This window comes from Hoplias malabaricus, chromosome 4 (genome assembly GCF_029633855.1).
Source record: "Hoplias malabaricus isolate fHopMal1 chromosome 4, fHopMal1.hap1, whole genome shotgun sequence".
NCBI lineage: Eukaryota > Metazoa > Chordata > Actinopteri > Characiformes > Erythrinidae > Hoplias > Hoplias malabaricus.
In genome coordinates this window covers 65,803,351-65,831,342 of record NC_089803.1, presented here as the reverse complement: position 1 = coordinate 65,831,342, position 27,992 = coordinate 65,803,351, and the positions used below count along the sequence as shown (strand labels likewise).

At 44.2% G+C, this 27,992-nt stretch overlaps 1 protein-coding gene across 1 annotated transcript in view; it reads left to right on the top strand.

Moving 5' to 3' along the window:
* Positions 1-27,992, top strand: part of syn3 (synapsin III) — a 154,425-nt gene that overhangs the window by 103,205 nt on the left and 23,228 nt on the right. The window contains exons 7-8 of the mRNA XM_066667437.1: positions 18,252-18,314; positions 24,726-24,868. Of these exons, the coding sequence (XP_066523534.1) occupies positions 18,252-18,314; positions 24,726-24,868 (206 nt within the window). The remainder of the gene's footprint in view (positions 1-18,251; positions 18,315-24,725; positions 24,869-27,992) is intronic.

Sequence of the window (27,992 nt, the reverse complement as noted above, 5' to 3'; positions counted from 1 at the left end):
TCTGAGTTCCACTGACCATACACGTTCACTTTGTGTATGCACAATTACAGGGGAGTGGACCCCACACACGATCACCACAGTGAAGGTATGGCTTGGTGGGTGCATTATTCTCAGCGCTGCAGTGACACTGACGTGTGGTGGTGGTGGTGTGTTAGTGTGTGTTGCGAAGGTACAAGTGGATCAGACACAGCAGTTGCTGCTGGAGTTTTTAAACACTGTCCACTCTGTTCTGTACACACCTGCCTTGTTGCTCCTCCTTGTAAATGTAAAGTCAGAGACAGTGGCTCATCTGCTGCTGCACATCCGTGTATGTGTGTATCAACCAGTGTCATTGGTCCAGAGGTGAGTCCATCTCTGTTGGTGCACTCATAGAGCAGCATGGTTCAGTTTGTGAGGGTTTAACACCAAAGCCACCAAAGTTGTGGAGCTGCTTCTTGGTTCAGTTCCCAGATCCCAGAAGTGTCTTTCCTCTAACCACTGGCTTTGTGACCCTTAAACCCAAAGCAGGACACTTAAACCCAAAGTACTGGGACAGCCGCCCACAGATAAATAAAGTGGTAAGGTACAAACTGTGCAAGATTCTTTAAACCTTCAGCAGCCATCTGTGTCCAGAGCTGTTTTTAATGTTTTTAAACATTATACGGGACGTCTCCTTAACTTCCCCATGGTGCAGAGTAGATGTCAGAACAGACGGTAACTTAACAACAGACTACTGCAATATACTTCTGTACTTTAATGTACGTTCACGCAAGGAGATTTTAACTAAAGGCCTTTTGAGCCATTTCTATTGGTCCAATAACTATGACACGTTCAAGTTTTGAGAGAGAGAGGCCGTGTTTGTAAGTGGTCAGTTGGAATATTTTGATGTGACTGTGTGTATTATATCACAGCTACAACATATCACAGAACACATAGGACAACTGCTGTGTTCCACTGATGTAGTAAACTAACAATCGACAAATATGGAGACATGTATTTTTCTTTGGATAGAGGCGATATAGACAGTTTCCGGAAACACATGAGTAAAATCAGCTACTGTAATGTGCACTTGCTGTAGACACAGATGTTCAGATGTACACACACAATTTGTATACTCTCCGTAGACAAGCATGTAGCAGCTGCACCTAAGCCGAAGCTCACACTGCTGTATGCCATGTTTTTGCTTGAGGGGTGTAAAGGCCGGTGCTGGGCTGTGAAGCGTGTTTCAAAACAGTCAGCCAAGAATCCAAAAATCTAAATTCCTCAAATAGATGTTCACTGATTGAGAATAGAGCGGCACGGTGGTGCAGCAGGTTAGTGTCGCAGTCACACAGCTCCAGGGACCTGAAGCCGAGCGGGTTTGATTCCCGCTCGTGGTGACTGTCTGTGAGGAGTTGGTGTGTTCTCCCTGTGTCTGCATGGGTTTCCTCCGGGTGACTGTCTGTGAGGAGTGTGGTGTGTTCTCTCTGTGTCTGCATGGGTTTCCTCCGGGTGACTGTCTGTGAGGAGTTGGTGTGTTCTCCCTGTGTCTGCGTGGGTTTCCTCCGGGTGACTGTCTGTGAGGAGTGTGGTGTGTTCTCTCTGTGTCTGCATGGGTTTCCTCCGGGTGACTGTCTGTGAGGAGTGTGGTGTGTTCTCCCTGTGTCTGCATGGGTTTCCTCCGGGTGACAGTCTGTGAGGAGTTGGTGTGTTCTCCCTGTGTCTGCGTGGGTTTCCTCCAGGTGCTCCGGTTTCCTCCCACGGTCCAAAAACACACGTTGGTAGGTAGACTGGCAACTCAAAATTGTCCGTAGGTGTGAATGTGTGAGTGTGTGTTGCCCTGTGAAGGACTGGCGCCCCCTCCAAGGTGTATTCCCGCCTCGCGCCCAATGATTCCAGGTAGGCTCTGGACCCACCACGACCCTGAACTGGATAAGCACTTACAATGAATGAATGATTGGGATGGTTCATATGATGTGTTTAGAGAAGTGAGCATCCCAACCATGTTCACACACACCGCTGAACCCCGATGTGCTTCCTTGTGAAAGAAGTGGCCATAATTGGGCATTAGTGCAGTGATATACATTGAGCTGCCTTCGCTTTGTGCTTTTTATCACCCGCTTCGCTGTCTCTGAGCCCCGAAAGTTCTCCTAATCCTGTTATCAAGTCAAAGCTGTGTTTCAAACACTAAAGCTATGTTAAATCCATGAAATCTGCCCAGCTATTCAGAACAGACAATGCAAAGGACATAAGTGTAATAGAATCTATGTTTATTGTGGTGTCCCTTCTTTGGTTATTCACACAGACGTGAGTCAGCATCCTCTAAGCTGTGTCACTGGGGTCCCGTTTCTTTACTGTTATCAAAATGCCCTATCACCTAGAATGTGCAGAATCAGCAGCCACTCTTTGTTTATTTAATTTATAGCCAAAACATCCATTATTCATTCATATGCTGTAAGCGTTTCCTCGTCTTCAGGGTCACGGTGCGCCTGGAGCCTACCGTAATCAGTGGGTGCAAGGCATCACACACTCACACTTGTGGACAACTTCGCACAGCCAACTCATCTACCATCATTACCTGTTGCGCCACTGTTTTGTTCAAGGTGGTCATACCGAAACTGGGAGTAGAAACTAGATCCACCATGAGTTGAGCAGTGAGTGGTGTGTATTCCGTACACCAGCCAATTACACAACTAATTAAGCTTGATAAGATGCACCATGGCCAGTCGGCCCAGTCTCACTCTTTCCCCATCATTGCTGGAAATAAGAGTTTGTTCCTAAACCCTGAGGAAACTCTGAGCTTGACCTCTCTAACAGGACACTATTCATAGCCGTAAAGTGACCGGTGCATTAATAATTAAATGAGAGGTCATTTATCATAAGCGTGTGGCTGTGAGTTACTGTGGTGTGGATCTAGGGTGAGCTCATCTTATATGGACCAGAGGCTGTTATTTGAGGTTATTTGTTGTGTGCAGCTGTTTCACGTTGTGTGACTGTGTCATACATCAGCTGGTAAATCCTCTGTTAGTTCCTCATGGTTTAAGTGCGATTTAGATTGGAACGGCTACGTTTGACCAGTTTTGGGACAGAACTTCAGCGGCTGTGGTTTCTTTCAAATGCTCAATGATTTTCCCTCAAACGTGTGCCTTGAGTGCGGCAGCTGAGCTCTGAGGGCCATACACTGACTCATGTCTGTATTACCTCAGCTCAATGCACTCTGACATAGACGTACTGCAGGAGAAAATTGGCAAAATGTACAAACCCCATTTCCCGGAAACATTGTGCGGACGTTTTGTCAAATGTCAAATTTAACTCACAAAAGTACAAAGAAAAGACTTGATTATATTTTGTAAATCTTGGATGTTTTCTGCAGTAAATTCAGGTTAAACTGTTTTGACACATTCCACTATAAGCAAGTTAATATAAAAGTACTGTCTCTGGACGATCCACCAAAGCAACAAGGGTTTGTAGCTTTCTATTTTGTGCCAAACATCTTGGAACTTGTCAAAAAGCCATACCTCAAACACCACTGAGCTCTCTGGGCTTGAGTTAATCTCAGATAACAGTGGATACATGTGCTGTGGTCAGTTGAGTCCATATTTTAGCTTATATTTGGGAAAACCTGACATCAAGTTCTTTTTTCCAAATACACAAGCTAGCATTTGTCATGGTATGGAGGTGCATCAGTGCCCTTGGCATAGGTGACTCGCAAATATGTGAAGTTAGCATTGATGTGGAGGTGTATATTGAGAGTATTGAGAGAATACATATGCTGCCATCGGCGTAACATCACTTCCTGGGAGGTATATGGTTATTTCAGCAAGACAATACCATACTTCTGCATGCATTACAACATTACCTTATAGGCACAGAGTGCATATGTTTGACTAGTCTGTCTGCAGTCTAAACCTGTCTCCTGTGGAACATTATGAAGAGGAGGATTGGGCAACAGTGACCACAGGCATTAGAGCAGCTGAAGTCTAGTAACGATTTGTATTCTCCGTTCCCAAACAGTTAAATTAGTAATTTAAGGAAAGGTGATGCAACACAGCAGTAAACATGTCTTGGTCCCAACATTTTTGAAGTGTGTTACAGGGATAAAGTTCTAAATTTTGTTAATATTTACAAAATATAATTGAGTTGTTCAGTGGAAACATTGGAAATGTTCTGAAATTCATCAGTTAAACTCCACTTCTCTGCTTTTTTTGTTTACCAAAAATGACAAGAGCCACCTTCACCTTTATCTCTCTACAGTCAACGCTCTCTGTCTCTACACTTCTATGAAGATTTGGTGGCATTCAGCATTGTGAACGTTAAATATTAGTTTTAGATCATAAACGCCACTGCAACCCATTTTAAAGGTACTGGATATAGCCTTGTCTCGCGTGAAAACAAAGTTCCACTGCCCCATAATTTAGTTTGAGGGCTTTGTACCCCTCGGTTTTGGAGGGGTACAAAGGGGATCGTCTTGTGTCTTAGAAAGCTGAGATATTAAACATGTCATAAAACACTGCTGTTTTTATGACCTACAAGAGCCTATTTCTCCTAGTTTGTGTATTTTTTTTAACATCTCTCTCTGGTGTTCCTGTTAGATTTATGGTAGCCTTGACACTTTTTAAAAGCCTCCCTAGATATTATCATCCTGAGCTGGATTCTTTCTAGAGTTTGCCAGTAATTGGGAAGTAACACTAGCAGGGCGTGACCATATTAAACCTATTAAACACTCAAACAGCCCAAAGCTTTCACAGGACTGTGCTGAAGAAGGAAATGGTGGTCTAGGACCTCTGTACTCTGCTAGACAGAATGGAATGTGCTTCTCCATTGATGGATTCAGCAGAACACAGCTCTTTGCCATGGCACTGATGGCTCATAGGGGCACAATATCCAGACAAAATATGAGTTAGTCATAATAAGACCAGTATCCACTCTTTGGCACAATACACACAGACCACAGCAAAGTTAGCCCTGAAATAGGCCATCCTGTCTGGACTCATACTTAACTCTGGGGGGTCACCACTTCTGAGCGAGCAGTATCTGTATTGATCAAAGGTAAATGAACTGGCTCTCCATGCGCACTGTTATTAAATCAGATCACTTGGCCACCTGTTTCCGCAGGCCTACAGTAAAGAGTTTAACCCACAGTGGGGTTAGCTTCATGCTCTTAGGCCCTGTCCCAATTCTTGCCCTAAGCCCTGAGGCCCTCTTTGAAATGCACACTTCTGATTCAAATTTGATCTCTGAACACGTGACCCAGTTTAAGTAGTTGGATCGGATTTCACATGGTATTTTTGTCATTCAGGAACAGGGCTTCTTGCCTTGCTGCCCTCGGTGTACTCAAGCCTACACTGTTACTATGGCAACCAGTATGGCTATGCAAGCTAATGGGACAACAGGCTGACCATACACATTGGATTCGGTTATATGTAACTTGTGATGTGAACCAAAACAAATCTTATCTATGAACAAAAGGATTGTGGGATAATGACTATTAATGCCCATGGGGGCGCTCATGAGCACCCTTGTTTGGGAAAATGAAAGAAATCAGACACCTATAACCTTGCACGCCTAAACAAAGTTGGAAAGGGTTCAAGTGGATGTAAAAGGACATGGCTTCAGTCCAGTATCTCTGCTCTCTTCCAGTACAATTTTATGTGAATAAGGGCATTCAAGTCATTTGCTTGATGAAGTGGGATGATGGCGCTGGAGGAGGTAATGTAACAGGTAATTGTCTTTGAGGAGTTGGTCGTGTTCTCCTCATGGAAGGAAGGTTTCCTCCAGATGTTCTGGCATCCTCCAGGTGCTCAAGCCCCACTCCAGGTGACTGTGAGGAGTCGGTGTGTTCTCCCTGTGTCCACCTGGGTTTCTTCCAGGTGCTCCGGTTACCTCCCAGGGTCCAAAAACACACGTTGTTAGGTGGATTGGCCACTCAAATCTGTCCATAGGTGTGAATATGTGAGTGTGTATCGCCCCGCGAAGGACTCGCACCCCCTCCGGGATTGTTTTCCCGCTTTGCAACTAGTAATTCCGGGTAGGCTCTGGTTACAGACAATGAATGAATAAATGAAACATTCTTTATTTATTAATTCATTCTAATATCGTATTTAGTTTTACTGACAGAAACACAATTCCTGTCAAGGCAAATAGCGGAACACATTTTCATGGCTGTCTAACATTTTGCACAGTACTGTGGAAAGCTTCCCCTCCAGGACAGCACACATGGGCAGTGTACATGAGATGTTTTCAGACTGATATAATCTTGTTTTCGTAGAATGTTCAGGAAGTATCTTTAGGCCAATACACCAGACAGCCCTAACATTATGACCATCTCCTTGTTTCAACACTCTGTGTTTATTCTGAACATACAGGAGCACTTTGTAGTTCTACAGTTACCAACTTTTGCCCTCTGTTGCTCTGCAGACTGTGTTCTTTGGTGGTCAGGACCCCCATGGGACCACCACATAGCAGGTGTGATCAGACAAAGCAGTGCTGCTGGAGTTTTTAAACACTGTGTCCACTCACTGTACACTCTGATGATGGATAGACCAACACAACACCATATTTATTCGCCTATTGGCCCATGCCACTGCTTCCTACTCATTGCCTTGTTGTGATTGTGAGTGTCGCCTGTTTTAAGACACTTTGTTACTATTTACTGGGCCTCAGTTCCATTGCGCATTTGGCACATGTTCTCTATTTGTGCATTATAAAGTGCTGGAAATAGGTCCCGGTGTTCTAGTAGCAGGTTTCTCCATCATTTCTTCAGGAATATTCCACACTGGAATCTTCCGAGTCTGAAAATGGAGCCCGTCCCGTCGCTTCCTGATTCCTGTATCCTGTGCAGATCATAATGAATGCCAGATGAGAACAGGCCGTAGTAGCCGCAGCTCATTAGAAATCCTGTAAAAGACTTCAGGTAGCCAGCGGCGCTCACTTCCATATAAAAAAAAAAAAAAAGCACAAAGCAGTCAAAACAGTCTGGGAAGAGTGTGTCATGCCGCCATCATTTTAAAGAGAGCGTTTGTTATTTCCTCTCTTTAATGCATCTGAACGGAATGAATGTAAAAACCCACCCACAAGGTGCAGCCAACTACAAAGGCCGCACACAGATGCTAATGTTTCCTCTTTGCGGGAACTCAAAGCAAAGACACCTTTTAAGGCGGAGATTATGCGCCGCTCAGATCAAGGGCTGCTTGTTTTTGGAGCTGATTCTCCTTCCCTCGCTAAATCTGAGATCATGTATCGTGTATTAAGACACATTTTAAAACATCAGTATGCATTACGAATTGATTTTTTTAAAAAGCACTACAGGAACTGGGCATACTTTCTGGATTTGATTGGTATTACATTTTGGGAATGTGAGCAAATACAGCCACCTCTATAGAGAACTCACAAACCAGAAAATGTGGATGGTGTTTGTGATGGTGTCATATCAGGCAGTGTGTATTGGGTTCACTTCTCTCCTCAAGTCGCTGCCTGTGTGGAGTTTGGTGTGTTTTCCCTGTGACTGCATGGGTTTCCTCCAGGTGCTCCCGTTTCCACCCACAGTCCAAAAACACATTGGTAGGTGAACTGGCTGTACAGAAGTGTCCACAGGTGTGGGTGTGTGATGCCCTGTGATGCCCTGGAACCCTGTCCCCAGTGCTTTGAGTTAGGCTCATATCCACCGCAACCCTGACCAGGATCAACTGGATACAGAAAACGAATAACTGGATATTAAATTACCAAAAAAGAAATAGTGTTTAAGTCGTACATTATTAGTTTTGTACACAATTAGTGCAGAAATCCAGATGTAATCCTCTGTAGCGTAACATATTTTCAGTTAGGAAATCTACAGAATGTGTCATTTGGCTGAGGATGTTCAAAATACATAAATAAATTAAATTAATTAAACATGACTATGTAAATTCCTGGCATCTGTAATTAAAGAAGAGATTTAATATGAATCTCCTGAAAGCAGTTTCTCAACCTCTCCCTCTATACGTAGGACAAGCCCTTTGCTAATTGAGATAAGTCTGTTCGGAGTGGAAGCTGTGGTTGAAACACTGGGATCTTGTTTCAGAGAGGGTGTATGAAATTTCATACCCCTGCTACCGAGTTGACGGCTGCTCTCCAGTCATTTCCCTATGCCGTGTGTCCTAAGTGGTGTCTGGGTACAAGACTCACGTCTGCAGAGACTCTCAGACGTTCCACTTTCCTTTGAGTCCCACTGCCCTTAGTGTCTCTGCTCTGTGTAAGACATCGAGTGCTGGGGAAAGGTGCTGTTTCTAAAGGACATTACTCACCAAGGGATCATAAAGAGAGGAAGGATGAAGCACATGAGGAGAACAGTATAAGTCCTATAAGTACAGGTTGTATGTACACGAGGTCAGAGCATGTGCAGCCCATTCTTGTAAACAATGTTCATTGGTTTGAATATACACTGGATTCATGAACCAATTCAAGTTCCTTATAAGTTCCTCAAAGCGTCCAAACCCCACACAGAGCACATAATTCACGAAATATCAGTGGATTTTTATACCACTGAACGATGACTCGTTTGGTTCGTTTCTTGGGCTTTGATTCCCAACGGGAGTGTGTGTGCAGGCGGTTACAAGGTTGTCCACTACGCCCTCAGTCAGAAACAAGAACCAGTGAATCACAAACACCACGACCCACCCCCAGTTCAACAAAGGTACCACCTTGACTAACCGATTTTCTGTGGGAAACCCTGGCTTCTCAGGTTCTGTTCTGGAGTATTGTTGCTGTGTGTGGTTTACCGTTTCCTTGCTTTTTGGTCTTTTCCCCAAAGGACACTTGGCGATAAAGCTCTAATTTTGGCCATTTTTACTCAGTTCTCTTATTCCTCCACATTTGTTTTCACTTGGTTATTTTACTTAGTACACTCCTCCACACGTCTCGAGGACAAGGCTGCATGTGTTTGCCTCAGTCTCAGCTTGGTGGCTTTGTATATGCATGGGGGAGTGCCTGCTAAACAGTGATGTTATATAATATTTGGAGGACTGTACCTGTAAAGAGGCACAATACTTAGATTACTTTTCCTCTTTTAATTTTACTTTCTAGTGTGTTTTCACTAATGAAGATCCTTTGACGAAGCCCTTCTTTAGGAGCACATTGGCTTGTCATTCCACAAACTTGTGAAATGACAGGTTCATCTGTGCGCCATGTGAGGATATCTGTTGATTTGCAGGTTTGGCGTCCATGAAAATGCCCTACTCAGCAGCTTCCCGGCCTGCGTTCACTTGCGCAGGATTCGGCAGCTGTCTTTCATTACTGCTGTGGAAAGAGATTCGGGATTAAGCATCAATCATGACACCTTGGACAAACTACACTGTGAAAGACTACACTTTAGAATGCAGCTTTGCAGCACATTTAAGCAAGCCTTATGGAATCCATTTAAAACCATGAGTTACTGGGTTAATTAATGCCATGTACACTACTTAAAAAATGAAGCTTCTTGTTTCTTGTTGTTGGCATGCCTTTTGCTTTTCTTTTTTGCAACAGTCCAGTTTCAGCATCCTTATGCAACATCAGAGAATTGATTTCCATCTAGAATTTCATTCATTGTTGGCTGAGATATTGTACACTGGATTGAAGATCCAAACCATTGTGTAACATCTCCTGCACGTCCCAGAACTGGCGGTGGTGTTAAGGTCAGTACTTTATATGTGAGAGTGATTCCTTTCACAATGTGAGCCTCATGCATCTCGCCATCATCCTGGAATATGCCCATGCCATCAGGGAAAGAAACCCTCCAGTGATGAGATAACCTGGTAATTCCGTTCATTCAGGTTCTCAGATCCTTGTTTCTGATCACCCTTAAACATTCACAAGTGATTTTCTCATATCCACAGAGCGATTCTCACTGCACTGTGAGTGTGAAAATGCTCTTATTTTTCACTATTAAACACAGCAGTAAGTTCTAGTGTAACTTTTTATTTCAGATCAAGCCCATTCAAAGTTATTTGTGACCACATTTCTTCCAGGAAGTAGATGGTTCACCTGTCTGTCCAGGTTTCAGTAATGCGCTGGACAGTCCTGAGTCCAGCCCAAGTCATTTCAGTAATCTCCTTTGGGTAGAGATATACTTGCTGTTAACTACATGTACACATCATGGCTGCCTCACGTATCCTGCATCCGTTTGGTGCGTCCTTAGAAAATAAATGCTACGTGAACGCAAGGTGCGGTACATGCATAAATGGTAGGGAGCAGTGCAGGCGATCAACAGCATCACATTTCTTTGGTCTGCCCTCTAGTGGGAGCCTACAGTTACAAGCATAGCACATAGGCAAGTGTGTTGTGTACGCGAATGCATGGCCAAATATCAAGTACAGGGTGGGCTATTTATATGGATACACCTTAATAAAATGGGAATGGTTGGTGATATTAACTTCCTATTTGTGGTACATTAGTATATGGGAGGCGGGGGGACTTTTCAAGATGGGTGGTGACCATGATGGCCATTTTGAAGTCGGCCATTTTGGATCCAACTTTTGCTTTTTCAAATGGAAGAGAGTCATGTGACACATCAAACTTATAGGAATTTCACAAGCAAAACAATAGTGTGCTTTGTTTTAAAGTAACTTTATTCTTTCAGTCGCAGTCACACAGCTCCAGGGGCCTGGAGGTTGTGGGTTCGATTCCAGCTCCGGGTGACTGTCTGTGAGGAGTTGGTGTGTTCTCCCCGTGTCCGCGTGAGTTTCCTCTGGGTGCTCCGGTTTCCTCCCACAGTCCAAAAAACACACGTTGCAGGTGGATTGGCGACTCGAAAGTGTCCGTAGGTGTGAGTGTGTGAGTGAATGTTTGTGTGTGTGTCTGTGTTGTTGTCTTTCGTGAGTTATTTACAAGTGTCTGACCACTTATAAAATGTGTTCAAAGTGCTGCCCATTGTGTTGGATTGTCAATTGTTGGATTGTGCAACCCTCTCATCCCACTCTTCACACACTGATAGCAACACCGCAGGAGAAATGCTAGCACAGGCTTCCAGTATCTGTAGTTTCAACATCTTTACCCAGCTGATACACCGTAATATCCTGCCTTTACCTTCGGGTTCAATAAACGTAGGGTTAAAAGAACGGTTGCCAGTTGAAACGTTAATCACCGCTGTGGTGATCCAGTCACAGGATGGATTTTTGACCAGGGAGTGGATGTCTATGTTATAATCCCTTCTTACCTGCAGTATGCAGAGGCCTTGCTTTTAGGCTGAAGCGTGCTCAAGCCGTTTTTTCGATCCTGTTCATTTTCATATCAATTTCTCTTTCAAGACTTTGGCATTGTCTTATAGCTTGTGATTAACAGTGCACAGCTGTGTGGAGCAGCACCAGTTTTCTTAGGCAAAGCTGGAAACCTCCGTCCAGGGATCAAACTAACCATACGAACCTCCAGTGTATGATCCCTCACAGGAATCCCACAGACTCCACTCAGTAAGCTTTTAACATAGCTCCTTCTTATATAAAGATCCTCAAAGCACTCCAGCTGCAGTGGCAGGTTCAGTGAGGTTAATGGTCCAGTGTCATTAGGAGTTGGACTGTATTTCTGCTCTCTGTATTTCATAATGGAGGGAGCATGTTTAAGGGTTAGGGTTTAATGGCTGTGTATCCTACTAGTCAACATTTGTCAATGAGCAGGGTGAGTTTCAGCTCATGTGCAGCTGCTTCAGAGTGTCGCAGTTCCTTTCTTGCCTCTATACAGAGGTTATACGCAGTGTGTGCACATAATTGTAGCTGAATTCACCAGTTACAAAGAGTGTTTACAACTGTTTGGACACATCTTATTAATGCCCAGGGTTTTCTAAGTGCCCAGGGTTCTGTAGAGAACCACTTCCTTTTCTGAAGAACCCTAGAGAGACCCGCTTTAAAAGAATAACTTAAACATGACCCGTGCGTGGAGCTGTCTTCAGGTGCATTTTCAGAGTCATACTTTTTAGTTTATGGAAAATTCCAGCCCAGTTTTCCGGAAAATGCTTAATCACTTACCTCTCGGCTGTGGTCAGTGGACACTTGTCTTATTTGAACATTGGGAATGTGGCACCGAGGTGTTTTAGGGTTAGAGACGTGAGTCAGAAATACCAGCAACTTAAAGGGTCTTCTGTCTGTCTCTACAACTCCCAGTCTCTCTCTCTCTCTCTCTCTCTCTCTCTCTCTCTCTGTGTGTGTGTGTGTGTGTGTCCAGGCTGTCTGAGTGCGCGAGGATGAAGATGTATGTCTTGTGTGGCTGCAGTTTTCTGTAAATGATGGAAAGTCACTTTGTGAAGCACGTCCCAGACTCGTGAAATCATTCACTTGAACTATTTCAGAAGGATTTTCCCTCAGTATCCAACCACACACTACACTTTAAATGATTGCTCTGGGAAGGGAAAGGGAATGCATTTTTTTTACCCAGTCATTAATGCAGGCAAACACATTGTCTCGCAAAAAAAACGTGTAAGAGCCTGAGCCTCAAATGAGGAGAAATTCCACAGTTAAAGGCAGAAATGGAAAGTCTTACGGCACGAGGAGGGCATTTAATGGTGTGTTAGACAAACTGGAACATGTTCAGTGATGAAGGGTTGAGTGTTCCAGGGGTTTCTGCTTGTTGTGGGTTTTGTTTTGTTTTTTTTTACCTAAAAAAATCTCCCCATTAATATAACCTTCACTGATTTCACCTGTTACTCTGAACTCCCCCCGGTCTCTTTCACATTAACACAACACCAAAAGACAGCTCAACATGCTTGGAGGAGAACACTACCTCTCCAAGTCTGTTAGCTATGCCGGGGTGCACGGTGGTGCAGCAGGTAGTGTCGCAGTCACACAGCTCCAGGGGATCCTGGGGATGTGGATTCAAGTCCCTGTCTCTGACTGTCTGTGAGGAGTGTGGTGTGTTCTCCCTGTGTCTGTGTGGGTTTCCTGTGTTTTCCCTGTGACTGCGTGGGTTTCCTCCGGGTGACTTTCTGTGAGGAGTGTGGTGTGTTCTCCCTGTGTCTGCGTGGGTCTCCTCTGGGTGACTGTCTGTGAGGAGTGTGGTGTGTTCTCCCTGTGTCTGTGTGGGTCTCCTCCGGGTGACTGTCTGTGAGGAGTGTGGTGTGTTCTCCCTGTGTCTGTGTGGGTTTCCTCCGGGTGACTGTCTGTGAGGAGTGTGGTGTGTGCTCCCTGTGTCTGTGTGGGTTTCTTCCGGGTGACTGTCTGTGAGGAGTGTGGTGTGTGCTCCCTGTGTTTGCGTGGGTTTCCTCTGGGTGACTGTCTGTGAGGAGTGTGGTGTGTTCTCTCTGTGTCTGTGTGGGTTTCCTCCGGGTAACTGTCTGTGAGGAGTGTGGTGTGTTCTCTCTGTGTCTGTGTGGGTTTCCTCCGGGTGCTCCGGTTTCCTCCCACAGCCCAAAAACACACGGTGGTAGGTGGATTGGCGACTCAAAAGTGTCCATGGGTGTGAATGTGAATGAATGTGTGAGTGTGTGTGTTGCCCTGTGAAGGACTGGCGCCCCCTCCAGGGTGTATTCCCACCTTGTGCCCAATGATTCCAGGTAGGCTCTGGACCCACCGCGATCCTGAACTTGATAAGGGTTACAGATAATGAATGAATGAATTACTTTATATTTAATTACATGTAGTAAAATACACATTACACTCTGGAAGACCCAAAAGGAAATCACACCTCAAGGCAGGGTGTGAGAGAGAAGAGAGGACTCCAAATAACCTTCAGCTTCTGATCAACAGAACTTACAGTTTGTGCGATGTTTCCACACACACACACACACACACATAATATCTATATATAATGCAGCTCCTAAAACTGAACTCTGGATGTGTCTGAAAGCTGTGGGTCTGAAAGGATGTGTAGCTGCCAGAGGCAGTTACTGAGAAAGGAAATATAAAAAAAAAGCTGGAGAGACTGGGCTGTATTTCCCTTCATTCTTCTGAGTCCGTGGGCTTTTCTCGTCGGCTGCTGTTTGTGTTTTGATGAATCACATGGATGCGGCTCTGGCTCCTCACACGTTGTTGTAGGTTTGGTGCGAGGGGCTCCAGACATGTAACTGTGTTTATTCCGGAGGTCTGGGGCTCCAGGAGATGGGGATATGATGCTGTGTGTGTGTATGTGGTCAGTGGGGTGTGAGTCCAGTGAGGAATGTTGGCAGTGGGAGGTGGGCAGTGGTGGAGAGTGTGTGTTTTGCTGAGACTTCAGTGCATCACCTATCCCTCACACTCCCAGGGAAACCCCTACTGTCCTCACACTCACACCTCTTTATGTCTGTCTGACTGTCCCTGTTTGTCTCTTTCTGTCTCCATGTCTGGTGTGTGTGTGTCCTGGGGTGTGTGTTGGTATGGTTTTGGAATTGGTAAAGGGAGTGAATACTTGTCTGAACACACTGTTCCTTGGAGATTGTCTCAGGGCAGGTGCCATGTTCCAATAAGGAATTATAACAACATAAACACGTCCTAGAGTTGTCTTCACACTCTTTGTTCACGCTCCATTTTTACACCTTTTTTTTATTATTATTATTTTATTGATTTTTCTCTTTATCGTTTTAAACTGTAAACTTCTTCAGTCTTGATATTTATGAGGAAGCAGAGTGGACTTAATGGAAAAATACTGACCATACTGGACAGTTCCCAATCAGCAGATGTGTGCAGAGCTGACTGCGGTTAGTTCTGTGAAATTATTTCTAAAGTTAAAGCGAAAATCCAAGGGGGACTGAGTAGCCAAGCGTGTACTCAATAACAGAAATGGACTACAGCCTCCAGTTAGCGATGAGAAATGCAAACATTACCTGCTTGGGACCTTACAAAGGAACAGTGCACAATAGGATTCAACTGCTCCTGCCTTTTCCATTAACAATCAGTATCCATATCTATATCCATATCTTCATATAAGTCTGAGGCTCCAGTGACTCACACACAATAGCCACCTGATATTGCTAGGTATTCATCCCCATATTTAAAGTTCACAGTAGGTATTGTGAAAGGGGGTATCCTATAACTTTCTTGAAATATGAAAACGAACCTGCACAGAATATATGATGCTTTCATTGCCTGGGGTTTCTGATTCCTCTTATTGTTGGAGTCATTTTATTAATCGTGTTTCCAATATTTTGTCCACACTCTGTATCGCTGGAGTCTCTCTGATTTCCTTTGGTCACTTGCTTTTTTTCTTTTCTCTGAAAGTAAACAGATAGTTTGCTTCATAGAGTTAACAATTTCATTCGAGGATGCAGTAGCACATGTAAGACCGGTGGAGATAGGTGTCAGGGGGTTTGTAGCCAAGTCTGCCACATCCCCGCTTCTCCAGTTCAGCATCAGGTTCAGCTTTGAAGGAGCTATCAGAAGCAACTGAAAGGTCCAGTCAATGGTTGTGGATAAGAGGAGCACAGACTAGTTGGGGAAATACACTGTACCGATGCTGTTGTGGTGGTTGGTGGTGTAGCGTATGGAACAGGTGGCACTGAGCATGCATTAACGGTGCCAGTGGGGCTAGGTACAGCCTTAATCACCAGGGGGGTCCGTGTGGATTTATGGTTGTTGACAGTTAAGGGAATGGCATGGCTGTAAAGCTAGCTTGCAGGGGGAGTCGGGTCTGGGACACAAGACTTCACAGTTGGCCCTTCCGGAGGTTTCGTGGGCTTAATTTAGCGAAACACAGGAAAGAGGAGGTGGTTTGGGGACTCACGAGCTGTCCCCTCATGAGCAGTGGGCGGTTTGGGGACTCATGAGCTGAGGTCAATGAGTAACTGTAGTTGATCATAAACAGCCACAGCAACTGTAGCGGGTAGGTGTAGGATTTAAAAAGGGGTGATAGCAGAAATGTTGCGGCTGCAGATAGGAAGAGAGTGGAGTGGGTTGTTGAAAGATTATAATTGCAGCTCATAAAACGTTTTTTTTTACATCACTAAAGAATGAATGATGACCCAAAATGGCAATTTTCTTGAGCAAACAAAATAATAAGAGTATAAGTAACAGTGTAAAGTACATGTTAACAATATAAAATACATAAAATATAAAGACAACAGTGCAAAAATGGCTAAAATTTTACAAAATCCAACATACAGAATACCAGAGAACCATCACCCCAGGCATTTCCTTTTAAAGGTAAATCAAAGGCGACTCTAACTTCTGACAAAACTGAAGTCAGCAATGACATGTTCCTGTTGTTGAAGTGATTCTGAGCGTGTAATCTGGCTGCACGCTGCATTCCTTTACCTGTGAAATGTCAACTCTTTGACTGAGATGAATAGAGCTGGAATAACTTTTTGTGCTGGTCAAAAAAAAAAAAAAAAAAAAACTGGCATCACACACTGGCTCTGTCTGGGAGAGCGGTATGAGAACACTTACCTTTGCCCAAACACGTTTCAGCTAAAGCCTGGACATTCTCCAGTCCACCACATTCACCAGTGTATTCTAACATTCTCAGCTGTTACAGAGCAGTGTTTACATTAATGCCAGCAGATTTGAGAAATCATAGTCTAGTCTATTCCTTTTGTACCATTACAGTCTACTCTAAGTGACTAAATACGAATACAAATTACATGTTTCTAAGTGAACTCAACATTCTCTGCAGAGAACACAGTAGTTTCTATTTATTTGCAGAGATTGGCTGACTGGGGACACTTGTTTTTCTATGCTTGCAAATAAACTGTAGAGCATTATGATTTTATTTCATTAACACATGAGTAAGGGTCACACAGCTCCAGCGGCCTGGAGGTTGTGGGTTCGATTCCCGCTCCGGGTGACTGTCTGTGAGGAGTGTGGTGTGTTCTCCCTGTGTCTGCGTGGGTTTCCTCCAGGTGCTCCGGTTTCCTCCCACAGTCCAAAAACACATGTTGGTAGGTGGATTGGCGACTCAAAAGTGTCTGTAGGTGTGAGTGTGTGTGAGTGTGTGTTGCCCTGTGAAGGACTGGCGCCCCCTCCAGGTTGTATTCCCGCCTTGCGCCCAATGATTCCATGTAGGCTCTGGACCCACCGCGACCCTGACCTGGATAAGCGCTTACAGATAATGAATGAATGAATGAGTAAGGGTTCAACATATCACTGTTTAAAAACTCTAGCAGCACCGCTGTGTCTGATCCACTTGTACCAGCACAGCACACACTAACACACCACCACCACATCAGTGTCACTGCAGCGCTGAGTATCATCCACCTCCCCGTCCTGTGGGGGTCCTCACCAGTGAAATGCAGGGTGAAAGAGTGCTAACTTTTGGTGAAAAAGAGCAGCAGATGGATTAGTCTGTAATTTTAGAACTACACATTGCACACATATGGTCAAAGAGGTATAATATGGCGTGTGAACATGGAGAGACTTAGAGAAGAGCTTTCACCGTGATTAAATATCCCCGAGGGAATAGTTCGTCTTAGATTATGTGTGGTTATTAGGATTGGGAGTGGAATCACTGGAGTGTTGTATATCTTTCCTTGAGTATCCTCACTAGCACTTCTCTGTTTACATTCCTGGGCAGCCTCTAAGAATGTACTTATCTTTATAATAAATTCAGTTGATGTATTATCTGAGCTCCTATCTGTCACTGTTGTCCTTTTCATCTTTGTGTCACGTGTCTCACTCTTTCCTCCCAAATGTTGACCTGGAGCTTTGTGGCCTTCCCAACCCAGTAAACAAGGAACGTCCCTGGACGTTCAAAATAGGTCTAAAAGTAGTCTGTCCGTCAAGGACATATTTTAAACATCAACGGACGTCCACAATCCATCTTAATAATTTAGTTAAGTGGTGACCAATCGATAACGTCAGTGGACGTCCAAAATGCGTTTTATACAAGTAATTTATTTCGGGACCAATTAATAACGTCAGTGGACGTCCAAAATACGGCTAACAGTCGTCTTTTCAATGTCTGTGTTTGGACGTCTTTTCAACTTTCATTTTCAACCTTAAGAGAACGTTGATTAGACGGCAGTCATTATGTTATTTCAACGTTCAATCAACGGCTAAATGTTTACTGGGATTCCTTTTCTCTTTTTCTGGTATCATGATGAGTAGAGAATATCTCACTACCTGAAGACTTCCTCAAAGTGTCCTAAATGGCTTCATATTCCAGTCACATCAGGACTTTCTTCAGATTCTCTGCTGAGATATTTCTAGGCTTAGCACGAGTTGTGATGTGTTTTTTTATACATGCAGTGGTGTATAATAAAGTCTCCAAATAGAGCTGCTGATTAGTATTGTGGAGCATCCAGTTCTCAGTGAACTGCCAATGAGCTCAGAGAACAGTGATTGGCCTGACTGTGCATCTCAGGGTTAGATGGAATCTGAATGAATAATCCTGTGGCTCAGCCATTTCCTAACTGTGGTTAACACGCTTTCCAATCTGCTCTCTTCCAGCTGCCCACTCCAGAGTTCCCAGTGGTGGTGAAGATGGGGCACGCCCATGCAGGCATGGGAAAGGTAAGAATCATGATGTTTTTAATATGTCATCGCATACCTACAGTACACTCCTTATATGGGAAGCTTCTGTAGAGCTCTGCTGGAGAAGGAGTGGAGTAATATGGTATTTGCTCATACACTGATTATCTATGGGAAAGACATACAGTTTATAAGCAAATATTTAGATTAAGCACATCTTAATAACGGGCGGCACGGTGGTGCAGCAGGTAGTGTTGCAGTCACACAGCTCCAGGGACCTGGAGGTTGTGGGTTTGATTTCTGCTCCGGGTGACTGTGAGGAGTTGGTGTGTTCTCCCTGTGTCCACGTGGGTTTCCTCCGGGTGACTGTCTGTGAGGAGTGTGGTGTGTTCTCCCTGTGTCCACGTGGGTTTCCTCCGGGTGACTGTCTGTGAGGAGTGTGGTGTGTTCTCCCTGTGTCTGCGTGGGTTTCTTCCGGGTGACTGTCTGTGAGGAGTTGGTGTATTCTCCCTGTGTCTGCGTGGGTTTCCTCCAGGTGACTGTCTGTGAGGAGTGTGGTGTGTTCTCTCTGTGTCCACGGGGGTTTCCTCCAGGTGACTGTCTGTGAGGAGTGTGGTGTGTTCTCCCTGTGTCCACGTGGGTTTCCTCCGGGTGACTGTCTGTGAGGAGTGTGGTGTGTTCTCCCTGTGTCTGCGTGGGTTTCCTCCGGGTGCTCCGGTTTCCTCCCACAGTCCAAAAACACACATTGGTAGGTTGATTGGTGACTCAAAAGTGTCCGTAGGTGTGAGTGAATGTGTGAGTGTGTGTGTTGCCCTGTGAAGAACTGGCACCCCCTCCAGGGTGTATTCCCAATGATTCCAGGTAGGCTCTGGACCCACCGCGACCCAGAATTGGATTAGAGGTTACAGATAATGGATGGATGGATGGATGGACATCTTAATAACAGATCTCCAGTGGTCTCCCTCTTTGGGTGGGAGAACCTTTTCTTATCCCCGTCTGTCAGCATTATTCTGATCAATACAGCCATGTCCTAGCTAACGGAACATAACTGGGCATTTGGTGTTCTCCTCCAAGCACGCTGAGCTGACCAATGTTATTGTATTAGCAGCAGGTCGAAAAGATGCAGTGCCTTACTTCACATGCCTCAGAGGAAGCATGCGCTACGCTTCATTCTCTATGCCAGGGGTCATTAATAGGCAGACCGTGGTCCTGGTCCAGATCGAGACCCAGATGTTGTCCTATCTAGACCTGGACCTGAGAACTATTTAATGTAGAACTGTGTGTTTATTTTAACTGGTTTAACTTTCTAGCCATTATGTTTATGTTTAGTGGCCCAGGAAACACACAGACAGACCAATCACAAGCTTTGGTCATATCGACATGTGATGCTACTCAGCCAATCAGATCTGTGCATTGTGATGAGTTCTGTAACTTGATTGAATGACACACACAGGGCAGGGCTCCGGTCACCATTGTTCTGGTGCCAGAAAAATAGCCCATGGGACGAGATAAAAGCAGATACTTTATGAACAACAGCATTGTGTGCAGTAAAACTAGAAATGTTATACATAAGAAGACTGTTCTCCGGTTGAAATAAGAACGGGAGGTCTTCTAACGAACAACATGAGGTCTGTTTAAGGACAAAGTCCCTCCCTCCAGCAAAATGAGCCAATCAGCATGCTTGTTATGCAGTTTGCAGAAGAGGAGCGATGATACTGTGGGGGACAAGCTGTAAAGTCGGCTGCAACTAGGTCACTAGGGCTTTTATTTTCAAAACATTGTTTTATTTAAAAAAATTAATGTTGAAAAATATTGAACTACAGCTGTAATTGTAATTTGATTTGATTCTGTTGTTGTTCACTACATAATATATTGATATAACCATGACACCACTTCATTATACGGGGTGTGGCATTGATGCACGTTATTATGGTGTTCCAGACCTTGGCTTGAGAAAAGTTTCTCGCACTGGACCTTACTGAGTTTTAATTAAATACCCGGCTTTATACAGTGGGTGGAACTGGCAGTTCATTATACATTTGAATCTCAGCACCTGCCCATTGACTATTATAAGCACAGAGAATTTCATCCAAATGATTACTGCCGGTAATTGATACTGATTCTGATTCGATTGAAAATACCAAATTATCTAAAAGACCTTTAAGTCTGAGGTCATAGAAGAAGTAGATGCACAGATTTCTCATGTCCTCCATGGCTCTGCACATAAACACAGCTGTTCTGTGTGTGTGTGTGTGTGTGTGTGAGAGAGAGTGAGCACGTCTGCATGTATTGATTCGTGTTTACGTTTGTGTGTGTCTGTTAAACCGGGCACAGGGTGGGGAGTACTAACTTTTATGAGCTCAGCCCCACATGTCCCTGATGAGAGGGTGGGGGAGTGTTCAGGGGATTTCCCTCTCGCAACTCTCCAGAAGGACAGGCATTATACAATCAACCACCAGCGCTGCTGTTATTAAAGAAAAACACCCTCAGTATCTGCACAACTAACCGTCTCTTTACTGAGGTTAAAGTGTGGCTTAATCACTGTGAATTCCTAAAAACCTGGAATTGTGTGAAGACCAAGCTTTTACCTCAGGTTACGACTATACAGTGCCCAATAATGTCTGAGACATAGGTGTGTTTTTAATTTGACCTCTACACAGGGTCACACAGGTTTAAATATGTACCCAGATCATTTCTATGTGGTTAAAGCCTATTTTCTCTGACTTTAAAAAAGGGTACTATATATATATTTTGAATTATAGCACTTTCTACATGTACGGCATTTGGTAATCATTCTTATACATAGGAGCTTCCAGTTTGATTCATTCCTTATCTGTACCCGCTTACCCAGCTCAGGGTCACGGTGGGTCCAGGGCCTACCCGGAATCACTGTGCACAAAGCAGGAACACACACACTCACGCATTCACCCTCACATATGGACAATTTTGAGTCGTCAATCCACCTACCAACATGTGTTTTTGGGTCATGGGAGGATACCGGAACACCCGGAGGAAACCCACGCAGACACAGGGAGAACACACCACACTCCTCACAGACAGTCACCCGGAGGAAACCCACACAGACACAGGGAGAACACACCACACTCCTCACAGACAGTCGCCCGGAGGAAACCCACGCAGACACAGGGAGAACACACCACACTCCTCACAGACAGTCACCCAGAGGAAACCCACACAGACACAGGGAGAACACACCACACTCCTCACAGACAGTCGCCCGGAGGAAACCCACGCAGTCACAGGGAGAACACACCAACTCCTCACAGACAGTCACCCGGAGGAAACCCACACAGACACAGGGAGAACACACCACACTCCTCACAGACAGTCACCCGGAGGAAACCCACGCAGACACAGGGAGAACACACCACACTCCTTACAGACAGTCGCCCGGAGGAAACCCACGCAGACACAGGGAGAACACACCCAACTCCTCACAGACAGTCACCCGAACCTGTGTGACCACGAAACCGTGCTGCGCAGTTTGAATCATATCTAGGCTAATGCAGCATTACATGTCTTGCTGAAGGACTTAAGAACTCTTATTGGTGCGTTATGTTACTGCCTACGCTGGGAATCAAACCCCAGCTTGCTGTGTGAAGGGCGGCACTGTTATCTACTACGACAAACCAACCACTGCCATGTGATTCTTATTCAAACCACTAGTTAACATGAAAACAACATGTTTGATTTATTTATACATTACCCCTTGCATTTCAAGGCACCATAATGTTTGGGCCATAACTTCGGGGCCGTCACCAGATCTATTCGAGCAGCTGGGCATTTGGGTTTAACGGAGGGGTGCACAATAGGGTATAACTTCAGTCTTGCTGTTTACTTTAGGGAGACACTGCCCCTAACATCCCCCCTTAGTGATGGCCCTGCACAGCAGTGGTATGTACAGTAAGTCAGTTATGTTTGGTCATGTGCTGCATCTGCAGACACACCTACCACCGCCATGTTTCACAGACGCACACTAACAATCAAAGACAAAACCAAAGCCACAGTGACGTGCAGAAAGGGTTTTCCCATGGCAGTTAGGGAAGTTATATGGAGCCATGGTCCTCTGTTGGCAGTAGGGAACCCTTCCTGAACGCTTATTCTTCTTCGTCTATAGAGGTTAGGCAGTGTTTCCTTGAGCAAACAGGAACCTGCTGTACAGAATGCACTACTGTCTTCCTGAAGCTGACCCCTGTGCTCTGATTGTTGGAAGAGAACACTGGGAAACCGGAGGGAGGGGAGGGAAATCCGCTGGACAAGCGCCATCTACATTTCTTATTGCTCCATTTTAGAAAACGGCTGGAAGGTTGAGTGCGTTTGCTGAAGAAAGTCAAGTGCCAAGGCCTCAGTAGACGCTGAAGATGGACTGTCATGCTTAAAATACTGTGGAGCTGTTTAACTTAATGGGCTACTTTGTAATATTAAGATTCGAACTCAGATGTACGCAAGATCTGGTCCCCACGACATAATCAATACTTTAAAGATTTTATCTTTGAGAGACAGGAAACCAAGTCCCGCTCCGGGTGACTGTCTGAGAGGAGTTTGGTGTGTTCTCCCTGTGTCGGCGTAGGTTTCCTCTGGGTGCTCTGGCTTCCTTCCACGGTCCCAAAACACACACCGGTAGGTGGATTGGCAAATCAAAAATATCCATATATGTGAGTGAATATGTAAGTGTGTGTTGCCCTCTAAAGGACTGGCGCCCCCTCCAGGGCGTATTCCTGCATTGCGCCTAGTGATTCCGGGTAGGCTCTGGACCCACCGTGACCCTGACCTGGATAAGAAGTTCAGCATAGTTGTGTCTAGCTTCACAAATCAAGAAGCAGTGCTGAAATTAGCAGGTGACATTATTCAAAATGACACTCCCAGTGTTTAAACATTAAAAAAATTATGTCCATATCAGTGCTTTCTGAAATCCTTGCCCTGAAAACTTCAGTCTCACAGCAGGAGTGGCAGGAGTGTTTCTCTTTGAAGAAAATAACCGGCCTACCTTATTTACAGGTGTTTCGGTCATCCATTCTGAGGCTTTTTGGTTTGGGCACCTTCCAGCAGCTCAGTTTAAACACTGAGTGGATTCTCTTAAATGCGTGTGGTATCCCACAAGATTCTTAGTTGCTCCTTTTTCAAATTCTGCACTCAGCTGCCTGACCTTTCCAAGATGCCAGTTTTCCTTGGTGTTTGTTTACCATCATAAATATCATCTAGGCCAAGAAATGTTCTCATTAAGCGCAGTTACATGCAAAAATCACAACACCCCTGGTCAAATTATGCTCTTTACCCAACTCTCCCTATTTTAAAATCTCTCCTCCTAGCAAGCTGGGAGGATAAACACACTCTCATTTTGTTTCTTCTGAGACACGTGAAGTTATTTACTTTCATTTCGAAAATCAGAGAGCATCAGAGAGTGTAATTGGTGGGAAGGATGACCCTCTATCACACCAAGCTGTCGTTAACTTAACAACATCAGAGCTCAGCACACTAGGAGAAGAACTCTACCAATTTAGTGATTGTTAGTTTTGTCTGATGTTTATCTAAACATAAGTGTTTCCTCTAAATCTGGTGAAAGCACTATCTTTTCAATCTGCTTCTAATGCAACACACCGTACAGCTCAACATGCTTTGAGGAGAATACTAACTATACACTTCCGTTTCTGTCACAATGCTGAGTGATGGGGAGGAGTGCCATTCTACCCACCTGGAGGAACTGCCAGTCATTTCTGACACTTACAACTGACATTTTTGTTGATTTTTTTATTGAAATAACCATTTTAAATATGTGAGCAGCAGGTAGTGTCGCAGTCACACAGCTCCAGGGACCTGGAGGTTGTGGGTTCGATTCCCGCTCCGGGTGACTGTCTGTGAGGAGTGTGGTGTGTTCTCCCTGTGTCCGCGTGGGTTTCCTCCGGGTGCTCCGGTGTCCTCCCACAGTCCAAAAACACACGTTAGTAGGTGGATTGGTGACTCAAAAGTGTCCGTAGGTGTGAGTGTGTGAGTGAATGTGTGAGTGTGTGTTGCCCTGTGAAGGACTGGCGCCCCCTCCAGGTTGTATTCCCGCCTTGCACCCAATGATTCCAGGTAGGCTCTGGACCCACCGTGACCCTGAACTGGATAAGCGCTTACAGATAATGGATGGATGGATGGATTTCTCAAAAATTAACATGTACCCTAATTAGAACATATACAGAATAATGTATAAAATATGCCTTAATTGTTGCACATGTTTCTCTCATAACAACGCACTATTTGCCCAGGGGTGCCCAGACATTTGCATATCTCTGCAGGTGTTCTGTTCGCCAGTGATATTTTGAACCTCCTGTGTTTCTGCTCGTTCCCCTGGTTTAGGGCCTAGTGTCTGATGCCTTTCCTACACTTGTTCCAGTGTATCTCCACCAGTTTCTAATCGCATTTAACTTATGTGTCCTCTGTATGTTTTAGATAAAGGTGGAGAACCCTAATGATTTCCAGGACATCACCAGCGTGGTGGCTCTCGCCAAAACATACGCCACAGCAGAGCCTTTTGTGGAGTCCAAATACGACATCCGGATCCAGAAGATTGGAAACAACTACAAAGCATACATGTAAGCATGGGTCAGCCAACTCTGTGTTTATGGGTGTGGGTGTGTGTCCCAAATGACCCTGTACATACCTCAAACCCTGATACCTTCATGGAAAATTAAACATGACCTGAAAGTGTATACATCAGTGTTGAGAGATTATTCAAATATACACAAGATGTGCAGACGTTTCTGAACATTTCTTGTAAAATGAAGGGTATTAACAGGCAGTGTGCCTGAAGTGTTGGAACTAGAACTTGAGCTAGTGTTGTGCTCGTTCCTAGCTGCACTTCACCTGCTGCCCACGCTGCATCACTAAAACAGTGTTTCTGTGGAACAATAAAATAAATCAGCCTCTGTTCTGTCATCCTGCCCTTGTTCTCAGCTTAAAAGCCTTTATTAATCTTCATAAAAGTCCTTTTTTCATAAAATGTCACTGTCACTCCTCTTCACTGCAGAGGAAGGCAGCAGTCAGGCTGATGCTAATGCCATGCCTCTGGGCTAGGGGTGGGCGATATGGCCCTAAAATAATATCACGATATTTCAGGGATTTTTGGCAATAACGATATGTTTGGCGATATAAACAAAACACTAAAAAATACTTTTATTAAACTCACTAATGCAACAAAATAAATGATATATTAACCAAATTGAATTTAATATATTTAATGAATGTTAATAGCATTAAAATGTTTTATTTTACTACAAATGTAACAGTTTCAAATATTCAAATATAAAGAAGTGACAAAAGAAATCAGTAAACATTTGCTTATTTTGTAAACAACAGTAACTTACCAAGAATTTGATTTTGTATAAAATAATGTCGCATAAAAATCTACCACACATCCAAAGTGCAGAAAACGTAGTGTGTGCGTATAAACAGCAAAAGGAAACAATTATACAAAAAGTAACCTTAAAGCTTCACAGTAAATAATAAAACAAACACAAAGTAGTTGCTGTGCTGACTCATTCTGCAAAAAAGTCGATATCACGAAATGATATCACTTTTTGATATTCAAAAAAGAATATCACGATTATTAAAATATAATTTTTTTAATCATTTAAAAAATATGATGATATTATTGCGAACAATACGATATGGCACAGCCCTACTCTGGGATATGGAAGCTAGAGGAACAGCTCATACTGACCCCTAGATATTCCCAATTACAGGGGGTCCTCGACTTACGACGTTGATCCGTTCCTACATCGCGTCGTAAACCGATTTTCGGTGTAAGTCGGAACATACGTACATACTGTACGTAAATAACATACTGTAAGCACTTATCCTATCCTCGGTCCCAAGCCGCGTAACCGTGTATTCTTCCGCCGCGCACACCACACACGAAGTTCGCTTACGACGTTTATGACGCAAAATCACTTAAGTCGAAACAAGGCTTAATACAGTAAATGGGAGATGTGTCGTAACCACGAAACATCGTAACTCGGGACTGATGTAACCCGAGGACCTCCTGTATTTCTTTTTTTTCCCCACAAAAATGGTTGTAAGTATTACATCATCATAACATACTGTATTTATATTTATACATACTTATACTAAACTAACTTTTGACAGGCAGATCCGGACCTAATGCCAAGAAAAATGGATTAAAAGAATTTTCCATAGTAAAGCATGTTGATTTTGTATTTATTTTCACTTGTTTTTCCATTGTTCTCTCAAAAACATGAAAGAATGCTTTGATGTTCAGGTAAACAGAAAAAAAAAATCAGAGTACAACCAACAGTGTAAGACACGAGAACTTCTTTTCAGCAAGCTTTGCCATGCTACATCACAGGTCATTTACATAAACATCATTGGTGCCATGTTAGCTTTGGTCACTACATCACTGTCCAGTTGGCTGTCATTGAAACTGAGTCACTTCCAGCTGCGAGGACACTTTCGTCAGACGCAAGAGCAGGGGGTTTGAAACTTAGTCTTTTACAGAGACGAAAACACACATCCTGGCAGCAGGTCACTATGGGAAATGACCAGTTCCACCACACGTCTTCTGTATTAGCAGCATGGCGTCACATGCCTGTTTGTAAGGCAAGGACAGTGTGCTGTACTCTGTCAGCGCTGCGCCCAGCTGTGGCGTCCTCCTAGCTCAATGTGGACAAGCGCTGGCGTCTCCGCGGTCCTGCCCTAACCATGCTGTGGCCAGCCTCTGCACCCAGAGTCTCCAGTGGTGTGGCACCAGGCGAGCGATTTCCAGAACTGCCGTGGGAACCTTCCCAGAACTTTTCCTCCAGCTGACCGCCTCGAGCATTTTAGATTACAGCTGCGTGTTGTTTTTTCTCGGGTTTGCATTCAGGCCTGAAAAGATAAAGTGATCTAAATGTGCCCTAGTTTAGATATTGACAGGTTTTTAATGTTTGTCTGTTATGCTTTTAATAATGTCTTTAAATGGTCCAACCTTCACTGAGCGTCCATTATTAACAACACTCTAATGCTAGCACTGTGTATTGGTGACTGAAGCCAGAGGAATATCTGATGTTGAAACTAACCAGTAAAAAAAAACTAGAGCTCCAAAGGCTTTAGATATTCACAGGTATCACCTCCTCTTCATTTTCTTTGTTGAAAAGTCCATAACAAAGTCTTTAAAAACTGCTGTTCAGTCTGCATCATTGCCAATTTGGGACGGTCCCATCCCCAGTCACAGCCTTAAGTTTTGACTACAGCAGGCGTCTCCTAACTCTGAACTGATGTGTTCTGATCAGTCTATGTACCGCTCTGATGCGCTAAACTTTTCAGTGGTTTTGCACCATCAGCAGAAGTTCAAAAAGAAGTGGTGGTTCAGCCTCGTGTGCTTTGGAGGAAGCGTGTGTTCACCTCACTTCAGTGAAAGATGGAACTGGAAATGATTAACAAGGAGAAGTAATTAATAATTAGGGAGAAAATGTGGTAAAAAACAGAGCAAAATGAAATGTTTCTTCCTCTGATTCTTAGAGTTTGAGGAGTTGTCTCACTCGTTTTTACTAAAAATGGTCCGGGACTTCTGTAAAGCTGCGCTGAGATGATGTCTGTCATTACAGACACTACACAAACTCGACTGAACTGAACTGAACAGACCTCGGTACCTCAGCATGTGCAATACTGCACACTCAGAGTGTATCCTGATGACCTCAGTATTGATTTAACTGGAGGTCG